At 40.3% G+C, this 20848-nt stretch overlaps 1 protein-coding gene across 2 annotated transcripts in view; it reads right to left on the reverse strand.

The window, feature by feature from the left end:
* Window positions 1–5822: 5822 nt before the first annotated feature.
* BAZ1A (bromodomain adjacent to zinc finger domain 1A) overlaps window positions 5823–20848 on the reverse strand; it is a 53360-nt gene continuing 38334 nt past the window's right edge. For both annotated transcript variants that reach the window (XM_048484784.1, XM_048484785.1), the window contains 8 exons: window positions 17194–17342; window positions 15620–15700; window positions 13555–13802; window positions 13258–13475; window positions 12138–12619; window positions 10051–10193; window positions 7886–7973; window positions 5823–7122 (listed from right to left, as the gene is read on the reverse strand). In XM_048484784.1, the coding sequence (XP_048340741.1) occupies window positions 6932–7122; window positions 7886–7973; window positions 10051–10193; window positions 12138–12619; window positions 13258–13475; window positions 13555–13802; window positions 15620–15700; window positions 17194–17342 (1600 nt within the window). In that variant the 3' untranslated portion in view covers window positions 5823–6931. The remainder of the gene's footprint in view (window positions 7123–7885; window positions 7974–10050; window positions 10194–12137; window positions 12620–13257; window positions 13476–13554; window positions 13803–15619; window positions 15701–17193; window positions 17343–20848) is intronic.

Genomic DNA, 20848 nt, shown 5'->3' on the forward strand with positions numbered 1-20848 from the left:
ATGGGAGCTAATAGGAGATGGGGGCTACACCTTTGAGGGTCCATAACATTTCAAAGCTTAAAAACTCATCTGGGGGATCCTCTCCCCCTTGAAGCCACTAAGACATGTTTTCCCCAATCAGTCACATGCTCTGGGGTGGGCTCCCCCTCTCCCTCATTCTGCCCTCCCCCTCTCCCTCATTTCTGCCTAAGACCCAGTAAGCAGGATAATAAAAAGACAAAGAAGGCCAGGTGGGAGGGATTGTGTGTCTTCACAGAAGCCAACTCAATGAACTACAGTTACAAGCAAGTGCAACCTATTTTCATCTTCAATTTTCTATGCAGTGCCACATTGGGATTTTACCAATCTTAAAGGGGTAAAATGAAGTTCTCACCTCTCAGATTACTGAAACAAAGATTAGAGAACTGCTTTGCTTCACAAAGGTATCAACCAAAGATTACGTGGCAGGTCTCTAGAAGCAAAATACCTCTAAGAAGTAGTTGGAACAGCCAGTCCTCTAGTCGAATGACTGAGAATGTAAGGGAGAGAAGGCATATCTGCTTGTTTATAACATAGCTTTATTGCCCTAACAATCCAAAGAGATAAGGGCTGAGACAAAACTGCTTTTCCCTTATTTTGACCTGCATAAGAAATAAAGAGGTTGAATTCTTTTAAATAGAATAACAAGACTTGCTTCACATCCAGAATATGCAAAGCACACTCTACCAATGAAGATGATGCTGGAAAAAATAGAGGCAACATAATTTTGCTTTGGGAGAAATGAAATTTGGACACCATATTAGGCAAAAATCCCAAATTGGATCTAAGAATGACACATTCTGCAAAATACTCAAGGAATGGTGGGTCAATACACAAGACTAAGGTAGTTACCCCACTCACTGTTTGTTGCGCACTATTCTCGATGAGTAACACAGAGTCCAGTGGCACTCCCCACTACAGGGGCAGCAACAACGCAGTCACCCCGACTCTGCCGCTCTCGCGCCCCCTCATTGTGCCGCTCTCGCGCCCCCTCATTTCTGGCGCTGTTCAGAACAGCGCCTTTTGGATGACCCCGTGCGGGGCAGTGGGGAAGCCCGGGTGGTTACCCCGGGTTTCCATTTTCCCGCTGCTTATGACGTGGACCCTCCAGTCCAATCAGGGCATGGCAAGGCATGCGCGATATGCGCACAGCTCGTTTTAAATTTATGTGTCCACAAATAGATGTGGGTTCGTCGGGGCGCGTGGGGGAAGAGAAATTGCAACCCCAGGCAAAGCTTTGTAGAGGAAGTGCTTGGCTTTTTTAAAAAAATCGCCCAACTAGACCGCATGTTTTGGGGAACGGTGGGGAACATGACCCCGCACTAAAAAGGTCCTGGAACAAACAAAACCGGTGAGTATTGACGTTATTTTAAAAGTGTGGAAACAACCATAGTCTCATGACTCCTAATTTAAGAACATTAATATGTAACTTCATATCCCCTGATAACCAGTTTCCCTGTTCGGTTAGACGTTCACAATGCCCACTCCCATCCCATCAAAGAGGCATCAGTGGTAAGGACCATTTTGTGCTATCTACGTTCACAAGCAGTGCCCACAAAGATGCTAGTACCTTCAGACCTCCACCAAAGGGATTTTATAGCATCTGGGTAAAGAAAATTGTTGGGGAGAGTGAACACTAGGTCTGAATTTTGACAAAAAAACATAGCTGTAAGGGCTACATAAAGAGTTCAGCCATGGGTAGAATGGCTATAGTGGAAGTCATTAAGCCCAGCAATCTCTGAACAGAGTGTGGAATGATTATGGAAATGATTATGAAAGAAACAGCGAACTAAGACCTTCAATACTGTGCCTGTTTCTAGGGAGAAAACCTTTTGCAGTCACCCCAATTAATTGTATTGCCTGGGAAGGCTGAAGCTTAGATTTCTGCCACTTAATCATGAAACCAAAATGTTGGCAGGTCCTGGGTGTAAGCAACACTAGGTTTACAAACAGTTCCCAAGAATCTGCTACTTACAATCAATCATCTAGACAGGGAAAGATAGTATACCCTTGGAAATGTATGAAGGCTACGACAGGGGCTATACATTTGGTCGAACACTGTGGGAGCTGTTGGCAAGGCAAAAAGTAACAATGAATATTGACAGACTTTATAGAATAACAACAGAGAATACTTTCGCAAGGAACAATACAAGCAGGGTGTCTTTTCGGCTCCACCCCACCTCTCTTGCTCTGCTTTCACCCTTCTTGATGATTGTAAGGGCTTTTAAAACTTTATTTCAGACAAGACTCTGTTTTAAAGCAAGCCTCTCTCCTCTCCTCTTCTGGCAGCAAGAGAGACAGAGAAAAAGAAACAGAGTGTGTGTGGAGAGGAAGGTAGGGGGAGAGAATATTAGCTCTAGTATTGAGAGTCCCATGTGTGATGAGATCTGTGCCTTTAAGGCCATTGGCGGGCACAGTTAAGAGACCCAAAAGCTTAGCAGAGTTCAGCAGATAAGCTGCGCTGCAGGCTGTGGCTTGCCTCCTCGCATGTGAACAGAGAAATGAGAAGAGACCCCATTACAGACCCACTGCACAGTTAAGAGGCCCAAGGTAAGCGTTCCATGTATAATGGGCCTAAGTGGGATTGAGCTAAGAATCAAAACTCCAACTTGTAACCATGGGCTATAATAAACAAGACCTATGTGTCATTAATTAGTCCTTACCAATACTCAAGAAATGGAAACCATTTATCTCTTAGAATGAGGGTTTAGGCTGGTGGGCCTGAATTTCCTTAACAGAGTACGGTTGCTGTCCAGTTTTATATTTAGAGCCATTTCATCTCTTAGAAAAATAGTGCTGCAAAGAAAAGGGACTTTGTACAGGATATTGCTGCCTAGAGGACGCATATGATCTTTGTTCCCACTGAAAAAAGCACCACTATTGCTTGTATGAGAGGACATTGTCTAAACTGAGAGGGATCCGCAGGGTCATCCTCAGTGATTTCACCCTGTTACTATTTTTCATAATTTGCAAAAAGGCATTGTAGTCCTTCCAGAGAACAGAGTAGCACCCTCAAAAGGCAGGTCTTTTAATCTGTCTAGTTTCTACTGCAAGTGCTATAAATCAGAGCCAATGTGATTGGGTAAAACAATGGTGGGTACATTTGCCCTGGAAGCAAAATCAGCAGTGTGACATGGGGCATTAATGTGTTGTTTTGAAAACTTGACCACCTCCATCTGCAGGATCTTAGCAAAAGATTTCGTGTTCTCTGAAAGGAGCTCTAAATAAGATGTCATTGTCTTCCACAAAAATAACTGATAGGCTGCCATGGTGGCTAGATAATTGGAAATAAGAAAGAATAAGGCAGATGATGAGTAGAACTCATCCAACTTTCTCCCTTTCTTGTCTGTAATGGCAGCATGGAACAAATGTCATCCTCCAAACTGCAGTTCGTCAGATACTGAGAGTGGAGGAAGACGAATCAACAAAAAAGTGATACTTTCTTGCTTGACTTTATAGAAATTCGCAATATACTTGGAGATGACAGAGGTTGAGCCAGGTTTGTTCCATATTTCCTTGAAAATATCCTCAAAGCCACTCCTTTGGTCTGGGAGTCGCTGCCAAGATGAACGATACAGTGACCATCTAGACAAGGAAGTTCATCACCATTAAACTTATTCTGCAAAAACAGGTGGTGATTGATGTCCTTCCTGGAAAAGCCACAGTCCCCAAAACCAAGATCCGAGAGAAATTGACCAAAATATACAAGCAGACCCTTGACATAATTTTTGTCTTTGGCTTCAGCTCGTTTTGGAGGTAGGAAGATAACCAGCTTTGGCATGATCTGTGATCCCCTGGACAATGCCAATAAAAATGAACCAAAGCACCGACTAGTGAGGCATGTCCTGTACAAAAAGAAAAAAGACTTCTAGAAAGCAGTGAAAAGAGTATATGAAGTAAATGTTGGGGCTGGTAAGAAGTGAGCTAGCCAGCAGATTTCACAGAACAGCTGAATTATCCTGGTGGAAAATAGGTGCCAATTTAGCAGCAGGTCTTCAAATAAATTTTATAAAACTGATAACCAAAACAGCCCTAAACTGAGAATACCATTGTCTGGAGAATCTGCATACAAGTGGCTCAGAATCTTATTCTTTGGTCTGGGCTCTGGAGTAGTTATATTGGTCCCCAAGTCCTGTGCCATTTTCACCACCTGTCCTGCATATAAATGCAGATCCTTGTTTGGTGAAATAGATGTAGCTTCTCCAACCATCCAACAGAGGACGGGTCTGATGGCACCCTGGAACTATGCTCAGATTCAGGCAGCATTGCATCTTCTTCCTCCTCAGATTCCAAAGATGATGAATCTTGATGCACTGTAGGTCTGGGGCATGGGTCTGCAACCTGTGGATCTCCAGATGTTCATGGACTACAAATCCCATCAGCCCCTGCCTACAGAATTGTAGTCCATGAACATCTGGAGATCCACAGGTTGCAGACTCCTGTCCTGGGGCATAGCTGCCAAGGGGCAGGGTGGAGCTTTTGCCCCTGGCACACACCGGTGCACGGCAGGGGCATTCCAGGGGCACAGGGCACACATGTGCCCTGGGCACAGTTCACCCTTGCTACACCCCTGCTGTAAGTGGACTCAAGACAGTGGCAGAAGCTGGGATCTGATGAGGAAGTCAGTGTGTCCTTGGACTCTTTTGATGGACAAGTGGGGCACCCTTGTTCCATTCTTGTAGTGACCTGCCATATGGATATAGTTGTCATGGAAACTGAGGAAATGCCTGTGGCCAAGGAAATGGTACACCCAGATCTGAGTGTAAGGGCCTTAGATCCATAGACATCATCAGATCTGACAATTTCACTGTCCAATACCATTGATGCAGGAGAAGCTGAATTAGTTTCCTGGAGTTCAGGAAGTATTCCTCTGATCCAGGCGCCAATTAAAGGGGTGGAATCAAGTGGGCATGATAGACCTGGGAGTCAGGTTTAAACTTGCTTCTGTGCCTCATCATTGATTTTTTTGTTCCCCAAAACCCGAAACTGACCATAGCCGTATTCTCAGACTGTGCCCTAGGTTTCAGGGTTTTACCATGAAACCCTTGCTTGAACCCCAACCCTTTTTATTTAATTTATTCAGTCATAAATTGTTCCCAAAATTGTAACAAAACCCCCAAACCTAAAACTTACGTAACACTAAGGGAAGTCTGAGCCCCTGCCCTTGCCTTAACCCTAACCCTAACTTTTTATTTTTATTTAATTTTTTCAATCATAACTTCTTTCCAACTTCTTTCCTGCCCATCACCTGTTGCCCCCACCCATCCCAGCTGGTGCCTTACGCAGTGCCTTTGCTTTCCTTAACTTCTTCTCCTCAACCCTTTCCCTCTTCCTGTAATGGATGTAATTTTTCCAGTCAACAGTCCTCTACAGGCCCTTACTTCAGCCATCTTGAGCACTCAGGAGAAAATAATATAAATGTGATCAAGAGAAGACAATCATTTGGGTACACTGATAGTCTGTCAAATGATCAAATCGTGTAATTTTTAAGAGATACAAATTACTTTTCTTCTAATTACAAGATTAGCATGGATGTCTCAGGCAACTTTATATACAAGTTCACAAAAAATGATTTATCCAATGCAAGGATCTATCCACTGATGTAAGGTGAAGTAAGGATCTTCCAGCAAAAGAACTGCTTCTCTGTCTGGCATAGACCCATTCCAAACTTAAAGCTAGTTATGTAGTTTTTGATTACTACACAGTCGTATGTTGTTCAGACTATACTGAAGGCACCATAGCAATTTTACTGCTCAATATAAAAATCTGTCCTATCTAGACAAATTTACAAATTCTCCAAGATGTTTAGGCAAAAGCAATTTTATTGAGATTATTAATTATTCAACATTGGGGAATTATGAGAGATTTACAAAACAACATCAAGACATTTCTGAAAAATAGATTTTTAGCTAAATTGACAGTGTTTTAGAAAACATTTTGAAAATAAGGCAGCTGTGGCTCAGACACAGGAACAGCATAGTATGGCAGGCTTTGGGAAAGTCCATGCTAGATGATCAGACAACATAAAAGAAACTGTTTATCATTTAAGATGAGACGCTGACTAAAGGAACATCCTGCCATCCATTCTCAGATTCATCCAAGAATGGGACGCACACTAAAATACAGAGAAACAAGTAGTATTTTGAAAAAACGTTGAACTTTATTTTTACACTCAAAAGTTGTACAACTAAATGTACAAGTTTGAAAGTTTTTTTTTTTTTTGCTGGAAGAACTGCCAGACAGAAGGAAATAACTAATAATTAGAGGCATAACAACCAAAACAAACAGAAAACAAGTAGTTAAGGAATTTTTTTTATCCTCATAGTAAAAATTTTATAAATATAAAACAAATTCACAAATGTGAACACTAAATAAATATCTACTTAATAAAGTCAGACTGAATCTCTCCAACCAGTACTGGCACAGTAATTTAAAGGATATAAAACTGGACTTGTTAATCTGTAGTGTCAAAAATGTGTGCTTAACTAACTCCTAGACATTTTTAGTGGTGAAAATGATTTTTATTCTAGTTGGAGCCATCACAATACAACACTACAGTGTTTACAAAATCTAAAGAATATGACAATATTATCTGGCACTGAAGACAAATATTTCTGGAAGTTATTTGGGACAAAATACAGTCTTTAAAAGTACAAAAACTACTGTAAACCAGTACTGGAATTCAATACACATCTATCAAAGTTTTTCGACACTGAACAAAACTGTAGCAAAGATAATCTTTCCTACATTCTCCTGAGTGCTTAATAAATTGAAGAACATAGTGCAGACCACACTTCTAAGGTGTGGTAGATGTTATTGCTTTCTATAGATATGATGGCTACATGATTTAAACTTTTCATTTCCCATTAAACTATAAAGGTTTCCTCTAATCAAGTCCTTTAGAAGGATGAAGCTAGATTCGAGATTTCTTGGCTGCTGGAGCAGTGTGGGCCATGTTACCAGATGCAAGAGGAAGCCCAAGCTTTTGAGCCTGGATATGAAAAAAAGCCTGAAGTCTTGATCCAGCCTTTGCTTCACTTGTATTGCGTGGGTTGTACTCAAAGCAGTTCGAAAACATCAACTCAATGTCTTCAATGAATTCAGCTAGGAAAAAATATGCAAATAAGTCCTTTAGTAATCAATAGTAGTGCAGTGATTACAGTAGCACAGAATGAGAGGGACCTGGTTTTAAATTCCCATTCATCCATGAAATTCATAGGACTTTGGGCCAACCACGGTCTCTCAAAATAACCTGCCACACAGGGTTGTTGAAGGGAGAAGAACTCTGTACGCCACCCTGTGCTCCTTGGAGAAATGGTGGGACAAGAATGCACTAGATATGTTCTAAAATCTACAGATACAGACGGCAAACAATTCTGGAACGTTTTACTGGAGAAGGCATAGGAGACGTTCTCTCTGATTTGAAACCCAGTTGAGCATTGCATATTTTCATTCATAGGTAAATGTGTTTTTCTGTATCCTGAACGCCTCTACCAGGGATCCAGCCCCAAAACTCTCCTTGTGTACTGGCAGTGTATACTGCACTGACTGAGCATTAAGGTTCACTGCTATAAAGTCCCCCTGAGTTGGATGGCCCAGGCTATCTCCATTTCATCAGAGCTCAGACATGGAGCAGGACTGGCCCAGGTTAGTACTTGGATGGGGAAATCACCAAGGAAGACAGGGTTTGCCACGCAGAGGAAGGCAATGGCAAACCACCTCTGTTAATCTCATGCCTTGGAAGGCTTATGTGGCCACCATAAGTCAGCTGTGACTTGATGACACTTTCCCCACTATCATAAAGCTATCAAGACGTTATGTAAAATTAAACTTTGTTCACAGGAATAAAGAAATCAACTTTACTTACATGATAGTTTGTATTCACATTTGTTCACTTTTTCACGTATTATATTTAACGCAATTGGTTTTTTGATAATATCATAATAATCCGGTACCTGAAAAAGAACACCAAGAATTTATAATTTATCGTTATCCAATATTTTTTTAAAAACCCACCACATTGTATATTATCTAGAGAAATTATATCAATTTCTAGGCTAGTCGATCGCTCAAAACTATTACATCTTTTCTATCAGCCTTTCAAAATATTCCAGAAAACTGTGGCGAACACGACAGTTTGGGAACAATCACATCACCAGTCCCCACCTTGTGAAAGGAATAATTTTCAAATATGAAATAATATGGAATAATATTAGCAGAGTCCATGCACTTTTTATTGTTCTCTCTTGATGTTAAAGGAGAGATTGAATTACAAATTCAACAGAAAATGCTGAAATATTAAACCAAGACCTCTCTTCTCATTGCCAAGAACAGATGGCGAGTTGCTCAATTTCTGGAACCTAATACTGACCTTGCTGCACTTGGCTGACCTCCCGTCTGAACTTCACATTGTACAATTTATTTTAAGCCTTTCCAGAAATCTTTGGTTTTCCCACACTACAAATCTAGATGAATCTGAATACTGATTTTATAATGTAATTACATGATGCTTTTTAATAAGACCCAAACAGTTCATTTAGTGATATTCCTTACATTTATATCTCTGCATAGCAAATCGAAGCAATCAACATTTGCCTTGAGCCACTACTGAAAAAAGACTGTTCCTTTCTTAAAACACTGATTGATTAATGCCTTTATTTAAGTCCTTCCTATACATCATAGATCTTTCCCCTGTTGTAATGAATAAGATTTCATCTGTATGACCATGAAAACGTCACAGTGTGGCAGAGATTAGGCAAGCTAGCAGTGGTACCAATATTCTACATCTGTTTTCTGTTGAGTGACTATATCCTTTCCTAAAATGGAAAACGAAAATTGATATTTTTCACTACAGCACTGCCCTCTACCTATAAGAGGTACCTTAAGTGTTTGATATAACGAAGACTTCGGAATACATGGTAAAGGAATCACAGAAAGTTGCAACAATTGACTCAGTTTAATTCTGAAATGCAATACTTCTAAAACTTTGCAGTATGCTTCCATTATTGTCACTATCAAATGCTAATTTAAAATCCATACAACTGCATTTGCACTTGTGTTAACTCATATTCTGTAAGGTTTCTGCTTTCAGATGTCTCTACAAATAGACACATACAAGATACATAATAATCATTGGAACAGTATTGCAAAACAGCAAACATTTAGTTCCAAATAGGAATCAGATAGAAATCCTGTTACTGTTAGGTGGATCTATAACTGGTTGACAAATAGTGCTCGTTAGTGGTTCCTCAGTCTCTTGGAGAGGAGTGACAAAAGAAATCAGAAACCCACTTTTGATCAGAGCTGCCAGAATCCACTTATCAAAAGCAGGCAGCAGTGGCATAGTGGCTAAGAGCAGGTGCACTCTAATCTGGAGAACTGGGTTTGATTCCCCGCTCTGCCACTTGAGCTGTGGGGGCTTATCTGGGGAACTAGATTGGCCTGTGCACTCCATCACATGCCAGCTGGGTGACCTTGGGCTAGTCACAGCTCTTCGGAGCTCTCTCAGCTCCACCCACCTCACAGGGTGTTTGGGGGGGGGGGGAAGAAGGGAAATGAGATTGTAGGACTCTTTGAATCTCCTTACAGGAGAGAATAGGAAGGGGTACAAATCCAAACTCTTCTTCTCAGGAAGAGGTGAGAGGAAAACATAATTATTCCTTCTCACCAACACTGAAATACTGCATGATAAGATAAAACTGGGAGAACTTCTAAACAACTGCCAATTCAGACTGCCATTATCCCGGAACTGACAGCAATGCTGATTCTGTGTAATTTGGCAGATCATAAGGGGGGGGGGGGGCAGGAAGGATTGTGTCAGTGCTTGACTCTTGTGGACCTTCATTATATGCTCAGTGTAATGATGAACATGTTGGGAACAGGAAGGAATTTCCCTCCAGGGCTAATTTGCTAGGGATCCGGGAGGGTGTGTGTGTGTCTTGATTTTCTTCTAGACATACAGCAGGGGTCGCTGGGGGAGTGGGAAGGTCAAGGGAAGACTATTTTTTACTTCTCTGAACTGAGCCCAGTTACCTGGATTTTGGACACGAGCTTCATGAAAGGCCAGCTGTCATCATGACGCACTAGTTCCACTACAAGCTGCTCAAAAGCTGACAGTTCATGGACTCCACCCTGACGACCTGAACTCCTCCTATTTAATGGTATTTGACAGCACTCTGGAAAAGACAGCATCACAGAACTACATGATAAATATAGAATGCCAATATTAAACAATGGATCATGTCAAAGAAAGCTAATCAAATGAAGCAGTGAAGAAATAATGTAATTGTGTGAGTGATAATGTAACTAGGATTCTGGCAGACCAGGTTCAATCCCCACCCTGCTGGGTAACCTTGCTGGGTAACCTGGAGTCAGTCTGAACACTCTCAGCCCAACCCGCTTCACAGGCCTGTTGTGGGTATAAAAGGGAGGAAGGGAGCTGCGTGGAGTAATGGCAGGATAAAAATGTAAACAATACAAAGGTGTCTTTAACTGAGGGAGGATGGTCGGCAAAAGGAAACAGCGACCTCTGATGAGACTTTCATGCAAACAATTGTTCACAGAACTGGACTCCTGGACTGCGCAAATGCCCATCTCTCTCCACAAGCAAATATATACTTTTCTTCTTATCTTTGCTGTTCTGCTGCTTGGATTTCAACATATATTTTCACTTTCCTCCTCACCAAAGCTGGGGCAGGCTTTTGACTATGTACATCATGATTATTGATTTAACGGTACCCCCCCCCCCTTTTTTTTGAAGTCACTCCACTCTGTCTTGCTTTTTTAACTAAGGAGTAGTGGCTTCGTATTTACCATCTAGCCAATAAGAACAGTCAGATGGAGCAATCTGAAGGTGGGGGGAGATACGATTTTATAATTTCTTATTATCAACAGTCTGCAGATCTGGCATCTCCTGGAAATAGAAAAACCCGTTGTTCCCAAACTTGATTCAGATTTCAAGTTTATATCTTTATACAGAAAGTTCACCACTCAAGGTAGGTATATAACCTCAGAGTAAATGAAATCGGAGAGGCATGGAACTGGTAATTCAGTTCTGCGCCAAGTAGAGAGTAATCTCAAAAATGAACTGACTTTGTTTTCAGGATAAGGAGAAAGTTAACAGTGTAACATAATCTTATGTCTAACAACTGCTATCATTCATCCTACCAAAGCATGTGCAATCACAGTTCAACTGCACTCAAAAGTATAGCAGTTAATTTAGCTATTACAGATGTTTGTGGCTACCAGATCATTTATAGTCCCTAGCTTCCACAGTGATGTCTTTTCAAACAGAAACTTCTATTCTGATTATCCATTAAAGGTAGATAGAGCAGAACAGAAAGAACCACCTCCAGCTAAAAGGACTGCAACTCTCCTCAATCAGACACTTTTACAGCTCATACCCTGGCAAGAAAACTTGCTGGCATGGATCAATCAATACTTTTAATTTTCCATCTGTTTTTCAGCTAGGTAACCTTTCTCCCTTGCCTTTTAGCAACTGGAAAGGGAAGGCAATAGCATAGGGATCACAGAAAAGGTTCTCCTGATTAAGAAAATCTGAACAATGAAGTTACAATTATAGAACACTTGATGGGCCGCTTAGTAGAACTGGGTCCCCAACAGGATGGCACTCACCAAAAACTTTCCTGATGCCCAAAGATTTTTCAAAAGTGGGCAGGGCCTGGTGGGACTTTTGCCCAGCAAAACATCTGATTGGCAGTGCAGATCTTTAAAAACACTGCCTTAGCAGCAGCTGCTGCCACAGTACAAGGATTTTCACTGTGTGAATGAAGGAAAGTCGTGGCAGCCATTTTGTAGCTGGCTCCACCTCCTGTGGCAGCCATTCTGTTGTTGTACCTACCACACTGTGTCAGAATTCTAAAGGTGCCTGCAACCTCAACAACGTTTGGGACCCCTGCAGCAGAACATAACAATTCTTGATTCCATGATTGGGGCTGATTCCATCATTGCAAACACAGGAACAGCTTGAAGTGGAATAAATCCACTCAGCATTTAAAAAAAATGATAACATTTTACTATGTACCCAAGATCTGACATCCTCCAATGAATCTTGGATGGATTTGGCTCAATTGTTATTTTAACAAGAAAAACATACTTACCAGCAGATTGTCGCTTCCTACCCCTCTTCTTAGGCTCGGTATTTTGGGGAGAGCATTTTTCGGTAGAAAATGGAGGATTTTTCAGTTCATTGTTCATAGACGTAACAATTCTAAAGCCAAGAGAACTGGAAGGACTGCCCTCTGGACTATTATCTGTGGTGTTCCTTCCTCTACGTCGTCTTCGAGGACTGGTTAGTTCAATAAAGGCATCTGCTTGCAGCAAACCCCGATTCTGACGAGTAGCACGACTATTAAGTCCTGATGACTTTGTTACTGATGGAGGAGCAGACCTTGTCTTTCGTATACCCTTCCCAGTGGCTTTACACAAAGATCCAGTTAGCTTAGGCGTATTCGGTTGAGTCCGGGAACTGTACCTTCTGGTAACTTGTCGCTGGCTGTGCTGACTCAAATTGGTAGGATTAAGTTTTGCGGATCTTGTTCTTAATGAAAGTTTTACCTGAGGTTTTCCTAATTTGGATAAGCTGTAAGAAGTTACACAAGTGTCAGTTTCTGAGATGTGAGAACTGCATTGGTGACGCTGTCATTTCCTTTAATGGGACGTAAGTTCATCTGTATATTGCACGTATTCATGCATGTTTATTCATTCCTGTTTTACTTTCTTTTTGAAGATATGTACAATTCTTTTTCAAAGGTTTCACCAGCACAAAGACATGGCCTATTTGAAAATGCCAGCATGTCCTTGGAAACTAAGAATTAAAAGCATAGCAACTCTTTCTCCCTCTCTTCATTGCAACCAAGAGAGAGCACTCTATCTAAAAAAAATTATTCTTATAACTCTGTACAAACTTATCTAGTACTAATTCCCATGTAACTAAGTGGAATCTACTTTTGAGCAAATATTCATAGAAAATTTAAGCTGTTCCAGATCATAAATATTTAGCAGTATCATAAACACAAAATACAACAATAGAAAGTTGCATATGATACAGGTTCTGTACTAAAATACATGGAGGTCCTATACAAATAGCAACTTCCACTCATGTGGAGAAGCTTTTTGGTAAGTGAGGTTTTGTGCAGGAATAATTGGTCCTAATACAGAGATTTCCTCACTGGGAGACCCATCACAGAATATGGACACAGCTGACAGTTGCTGATTTACCTTTTTTCATCACCATCTTGAGAATCAGAGTAATCATCTTCATAGTCTTCGTCCTCACTTGGTCCCACTTCCTCATCACTCATTTGATCCTCCTCCTCTTCAATCTGTTCTTCAATCTCTTCATCACTTTCTATAGAAGGTCTCTGTCGAGAAGAGAGACGCCTAGAGCGCTGCTTTGGTCGACATTCTGGACAAAACCAGTCTCCATCAGGAACAGCCTAATAATAGGCAAGAATGTTTTAGTCAGATGCCCTCTTGCTAATCAAGGCTACATTTATAAAAAAAAAATCCAGTTACCTTGAGCTTTGGCCTGATGCAATAGATATGATAGCCCCGATCACAGCTATCACACAACACCATACTCTCTGCATCTCCTTTCTTCCTGCACATTTTGCAGCGAGTGTTTAAGATGGATTTAGACCAGATTACACTTCGTTCCAGTGTTGAGAGGTGAAGGAAGATTTGGGACAGGCTAGCAGAAGTCAGAAGCGATTCTCGCCACCGATCCAAGACTGTTTTATGTGATCGGCTACTATCACAGGTATCTTTTAACAGAAGCAAAGGGGGAAAAGGCAATTATAATACTTTTTTTTGATGGCAGGTCACAGATGACTTATGGCGACCCCTTAGGGTTTTCAAAGTAAGTGACATTCAGAGGTTGTTTGCCATTGCCTGTTTCCATGTAATGACCATAGTAATCCTTGCAGGTCTTCCATCCAAATACTAGCCAGGGTCAGAGCCAACAGTTTGAGACTGGCCTAATGTCACCCAGCAAGCTGCCGTGATGTAACAGAGGGTTTGAGTCTAGGTTCTTAGGTCCTAGTCTTACACCTTAACCACTACAATATGTTGGTTCTCAGTTATAATAGATACCAAAGAGTTATCCAGTTTTTGTTACAATGGGAATCTGTGATCTACCACTATAGACAGAAAAGTTTATTCTCTATAAACTTAAAGAACAAGGCAACTAAGGAAGAATCAATCTGGCTTCTAAAAAGGCAAGGCCTGCTTCACCAACCATTTAAAGTTCATCAAACATGTAGACAGAAGTGAATAGCAGCATCATATACTTGGACTTTGTCAGAAAGTCCCTCATGGAAGGTTCCTCAATAAATTTAGTAGTCCAAGTGATGAGAAGGCAGAAGGCATACCAGATCAGGAAACGGGCAATAGGGACAACAAGGGAAGATAGATGTGGGGCCCCCTCAAAGATGAGTTTTAGGACCAATGCTCCTTAATTTATCTTTGAATGACTTGGAAACAGGTGAACAATGAAGTAACCAAGTTTGGGATGACATTGAGTTATTCTGGATGGTGAAAATCAACACGGTGAGCTTGTAAAGGATCTCCCTGAAAGGAATGGGTGACCAAATGGCAAGTTAAAGTAACGTAAAATGATATATACTGGGACTATAATCCTAACCACATATGAGGAGGATTGTACTGGTAGAATCTTTATTGGACAAGAGATCTTGGGGCGTGGCTTGTAATTCAATGAATCACTCAATACAGTAATGAAAGTTAATTTTCATGCTTGGGATTATTAGGGGAGGGACTACAAATATAACAGCCACTATCATACTGTACTTATTTATATATCTAACTCTAAACTTCATTTATATATCTAACTCTAATGTCGGACGCCAGGAAGTTGTATGTAATGTTGTATTTATTGGGGTTTTAGTGATTTTAGGACTCATGAAGCCTATTATTTATTTATAATTTGATTCTATTTGTGCTGTATTTGTCTGTTTACTTTGTTGTTCACCGCCCAGAGCCCCTTGGGAAAGGGCGGTATATAAATTTAACAATAAGTAAATAAATAAACTCAGCCCCAAAGCAAGGGTCAAAAAATCTGAATGATGGAGCTGACTGCAGAAAGGGGAGATTCTCCATAAATTTAAAAGATGGTGGTTAAAAACCCTGAAACATGAAAGTGAGTCAAGCAACAAATATTGAACAAGATCTTGCAAATGGCTGTTGTGGGTTTTCTGGGATGTGTGGCCACGGTCTGGTAGATCTTGTTGCTAACGTTTTGCCTGCATCTGTGGCTGGCATCTTCAGAGGTATATCACAGAGAGATGTTTCCCGGAAAACCCACAACAGCCAGTTGAATCCGGCTGTGAAAGCCTTTGACAATATAAGATCTTGCAAAATTTAATCCTGTAGAGCAGGGAAACTCCACTGATTTTTACAGATATTTTCATGCATGACTCCTTTAAAAACCGAGGGTATGATTCTGTGATTTCAAAGCTATATTTTCTGCACTGACGATGGGTATTATAAAATGAATATGGTACACAAAACTACAATAAAAAGTAATTTCCAAAGTGTATATATGAAGGAACATTACTAAGTTTACCATCCTTCTGAGTAGACTGATCATCTTCTCGTTTCCTCCTCTTATCCCCTTTTAGGTCTCTCTTATTTCCCTCTGCATCACCTAAGAGCAAACACAGAAAGTTATTTCAGCACTATTTTGATAAACACAGAAACTTCTCACTAACCTAAAACTTAGCTAATTTTGTTGGAAGAGGGAAGCAGCGAAATAATAGCAGTTCTCTCTGTTGACATATAAGCATTTTTCTGTGTTCTCAAGTGGCTTGGCCACTCCACTGAATACTCAAGCAGTCTCTCACAGCATAAATTCCTTGGTATTATCTTTCCCTAACTCTGCTTGGAGTTACAATATGGTGATGGATCATGCCCTCCTGATGGATAAAAAAAGATCAATCAAGTGGCCAAAATTTCATTTTATCATCTTCACCTAGTGTGGAAAACTAATCTCATTTGCACTCAGACAATAAGACTACATTCATCCCTGCTACAGTAATTTCAAGGCTGGATTATAGCAATGTGTTCATGTGGCTGCCCTTGAAGACTATCCAGAGTGGACACTAGCTTTAAGAGTGTTGAAATGGCCCGTTTGTTTCTAGGCTCTATTCAACACATTGGTTATTGCCTATAAAGCCCATCAAGGCGTGGTACCCTCTCAAGCCACAAGATCACCTCTCCTGATATCCTTTGGTACAGCAACTCTGTTCCTCACATGAAAATCTACTTAAGATGCCACCTTGGAGTCTGATTTGGTCATTGTCTGCTCAACCAGAACTTTACTGCAGGGGCTTCTGTAAAAAGGCGAAAGATCTATATGATCTGAACAGAAACCAGAGCATGGTGGCTTCTGTACAATAGAATGACCTTCCTGCATGAATCAAGAATGGCCCCATATTGTGAGCATTCCAGTACCACTGTAAGGTAGGGTTATTGAGAACAGTCTTTCCAAATGCTTGGGTTCGATGGCTAGGAATGGTATATCGTTTTACCTCTAAATGTCTGACATAGCATGACATATTTTCCATTTTAATTGATCTGACATGTATTTTAAACATTATTAACCCACCCTGAGTCTATAGGGATAAAGACCAAGTTAAAAAAATGTTTAAATAAATTGACAAGATGCCATTAATGCCCCACGTTAAGGGTATCTCTAATCAGTGATGTCAGCTCAGTCCAGAAACCACAAAAAAGATACTTGATAGAAGAAATAATTCTTATTATGAGAGAAATTACCTATCTTAGAAATAGGTTCACATACCCCATTTGATTTGTTTAAATATCCTATATTTGGGATTGAATAATACTTTGCCTGCTACGTACTTAACGGAAAGATTTGGACCTTGGGCTTCCATGGCCAACATCCAGACCACTGACCATGACTGTGACCCAGAGAGCTAATCATGGAGTAGCCATTTTAGAGAACAGTCCAAGTAAGTGGCACACTTACTAAACAACAGAACAGTCCAAGTAAGTGGTACACTTACACTTACTTATAACTAAACAATCAGTCCCACATCCTTTTTGTACACGGCCCACTTCTTCCTTCATGCATCAGATTGAGTTGAAAGAGCACCGGTTTTAGAAGTAGGTGCTTACCCAGTGGGGCTTTCAGGAACTTGCGTTCAATGCCTTGCTGTATTTGAAGCAGTGCAGCTGCCAAATAGCGGACTACATTATTCACAGGCTGTGGAGTGCTTGTGTTAGTCGAAGCAGTACTTGGAGGTTCAGATTTGAGTCCAAGCAACCTACAAAGAACAAAAAAATGTTATCACTTTCCTTTCCTGGAATAAGTCACATATACTGTTGACTGTGTTGCTGTTTTTACATACTTGGGAACATGACAAATTCATATATCTGAATGGAGTTGATTAGAGTAACTACAGATGTCAGCTTGCTTCTGTTTGAACATCTTATGTGGGAGGAAGAAATTCTCCTTCACTAACATATGGGATGCTAATTAGGTATTTCTGCTTTCATTATAAGACACAGTTGGCATTAAGTCTAAGCTCCTCCCGGACTCACTCAGATCATGGCCCTGCACCTGAACTGAGTCATTCTGTTAACCGCAAGTTACAGTGTATTTGATAAATAGTACTTCATGAGGAAATAAGCACATCAGACCAATATGCAAGAACATTACTGAACTGTTTCAAGTCCTGTATTGACTATCTGGCACATACAAGTGTCAAAAAGTATAAGTGACTTCTGAATTCTGGTCACACTGTTCCAGTCTAACTAAACAGGCAGAACTGCAACTCACATTCATTTCAAGTGAGGTTTATGTAGTGCCCAGTTAATTGCACCCCAAGAAAAGGTTTGAAAAAGAAACCGGGCTACTTCACACAATATGAATATCTAACATACATATTTCTACACCAGTAACCATATTCTATTGTTTTGATCTTGTGAGCCACCTTGAGCAGATGCCTGGAGAGGCTCATACAGCTTCTAAGTAATCAACGGGATAGAACCAGCATATCTATCTTGGCATGTGTTCTTGCAACAGAAGCCAGCACCCACTAATTGTGGCTTCCAGCCATGCGCATGTGTTGCAAAATATGTGTGCAACTGTTCCACGTGAAGCAATTACAATGTTCTACATCTGTGTGGAAACTCATCCTTTAAAAGAGCCACTAACAGATCAACTAGCTATTTTCATAATGATCACTTTGAAAATAAATTGATTTCAATGTTTTAAGTGCATTTTTTTTCACAGTATGTCAGTAGTAATATATATGATAAAGATTCTCAAATATGTATAATTTAGGGATGTGCCTTTAAAAACTAACTGAATTCCCTCCTATAATATTGCAAGCATAATCCTCCAAAGAAAGAAACAGTAATCTCAATATATTCAGAAATGTTTCTTGTAAATTCTGCTGCCAGTGCTGTTCCACGAAGCGGAAGAGAAGGAGTAGTGATGGGTCAAATTTAGCTGATAATCTAAGTGATGGGGTACACTCCAACCGGAAGAGCTAGCTGACATTCCCATCATGCCAACAGGCATTTCTGTATAGAGCAACTGGACTTTCTACCAATCATTATACTACCTCAGTAACTTTGGAAGGGCTTTCTGGACCTATTTGAGCAGAAATGGATCCTGTTTGCTTGCTGTTCTATTTTCCATTCTAGTGCTACGACCCACTGCTAGCACATGAGCAGGCGTTTTGTTGCCAATTTGGTGTGGGGGCAAGGGGAATAAACTATAATTTGATCTCAACAAACCACACAAAGAAGGGGGGAGAGAAGGAGGTATGCAGGAGCCTGCAAATTAATCAACTTAGCGCCCTTCATGAACTTTGACATCTAAAACTGACTGTAAGCCTTTTAAATTGGTTTGCTTTGTAGAAGATAATACACACCTATTTAAAGATTCATTCTTAGGAATGGTGTGGGGAAAAAACCAAAGCCTAGCATCCTCAATGAGAAAGGATGTAGTGAGTCACTTTGTGGCTGAAATCCACAAACTTAAGCTAAGTACCTAGACATTACAAAAAATATGAAATCAGAGTTTTAGTAGGCTCCACTCTGAATGTAATCTTTTCTTCCAGATTAACTCCAGAACTTGATAAACTGCAGACTAGAAATCCAAAAGAAAATGGTAAGATTCCACTTACTGTTCCATATTTAGCTATTATCTAAATCCGTAATAGGAGCACATATACACACAGACACTCTGCAGTAATGGTGTCATGTGTAAGGCTTTAAAATATACTAAAACTCATCTTCCTTCTTTTCTTTGCATGCAGACCAATTTTAACTTAGCATTTTTATCCTAACCTTCCCTAATAGTGATATTGTGGCCTTAAATGCTTAATATCTATTAGTGTTTAAAGATCAATAACCCTGCCATGGGACTTCAATAAAATGACTCAGAAAGCCTATCATCCAGATGCTGATGCAGTGTTTGAGTACAGCAGATCAAAAGAGCAAATGTTGCACACATTTCGATGCTTTGACGTTGCAGTCGTTATTTTGCAGTCAAACACATCTTTAATATTTTATTGCTCCAAGAAACAAAACCTGAAATGAATAAAGTGCTGTTTTTCAACAGCACAATCTCTTATCATTAACAAGGATGTATTTGCTTAGCGATCTAAATACAGTGCTAACCAAAGAGATAACTACATGACCTTAATGTTACTACTAATGTGGCCTCAAACTCTGAAAGCAAATTTCAAGGGTGAAGAGCGTGAATCTAAAAATGGTTTTAAAGCTGTCCACTACTGTTTTCATCCACTTCCTCTACTACTGCCTTTGACACCTTTCTCCACTCCTTTGATTTATTCCAACTACCAAGGATTATGCAGTTAATGTGATGTCACAGCATCATGCAGCCAATCAGATAAGGATTGTTATCAGTAAGGGTAAATGAAGCCAACTGCTTTGCCCTCACTTTGAATGCAGAGGAATGCAATTTCCCCTTTTGCTGCACTGTATGGTTGTATTGCTGGAATGCAACCCCCCCCCCCTCAAACCCACTATTCCAATTTCCTCAGTAGACTAATACGTTAGCTTCTCCCTGCATGCTTAAAAAAAACAGTAGGTAGGCATCTTTAAGGAGGTATGTTGCTTACTATTTCAGTCTTGTTCCTCATCATTACAATTTGTATTTCAGTAATAAAAATTTGGGATAATTAGAAATTAGAGCTTAATTTTTTAAAAAATCTAATCAGTAGAAAACAACTTTTCCAACAGACTATCATTTTAAACGTTAAATTGTTTTTAATGTACTGACTGTATTTTGAACGCTGTTGTAAGCCCAGCTTTGGCTGGGAATTGGCGGAGTATAAATCTAATAATAAAAAAAATTCAGTAAAGGAGAGTATCCAGATTCCGAGATGCAGGATTCTTCATGTACAGATGATCAGAACTTTTGAAATCAAAAAACATCTTGTATTGGGGGAATTAGAGTCCAAGGATGCACTTCACTGTATACGTTTACAGACCCCAATATTCCTCCTCAAGAAATCAGTATATTACAGATCTCCCCTTTCCCTGTTTTCTTTCCCTGCACATTCTGGGGCTTCTGGAGGAAAATGTCCATACTGTTGCTATCAAGTCACCATTTTGTTGGCTTCTCTTCTGGTGCTGAACCCAACTCTTTCCTACATATAGTATGAGGCTCAGGGGAAAAAAAAAGTCTGGGCTAATCTTCAACAGCCTTTATCTTGCTGAAGAGGCAGAATCAGTAAACTTCCATGTACACTATCAAATTCACTGGAAACAAGACATCTTCTCTCTTTTCCTA

Source organism: Sphaerodactylus townsendi, linkage group LG02, assembly GCF_021028975.2.
Source record: "Sphaerodactylus townsendi isolate TG3544 linkage group LG02, MPM_Stown_v2.3, whole genome shotgun sequence".
In the NCBI taxonomy this organism is placed as follows: Eukaryota; Metazoa; Chordata; class Lepidosauria; order Squamata; family Sphaerodactylidae; genus Sphaerodactylus; species Sphaerodactylus townsendi.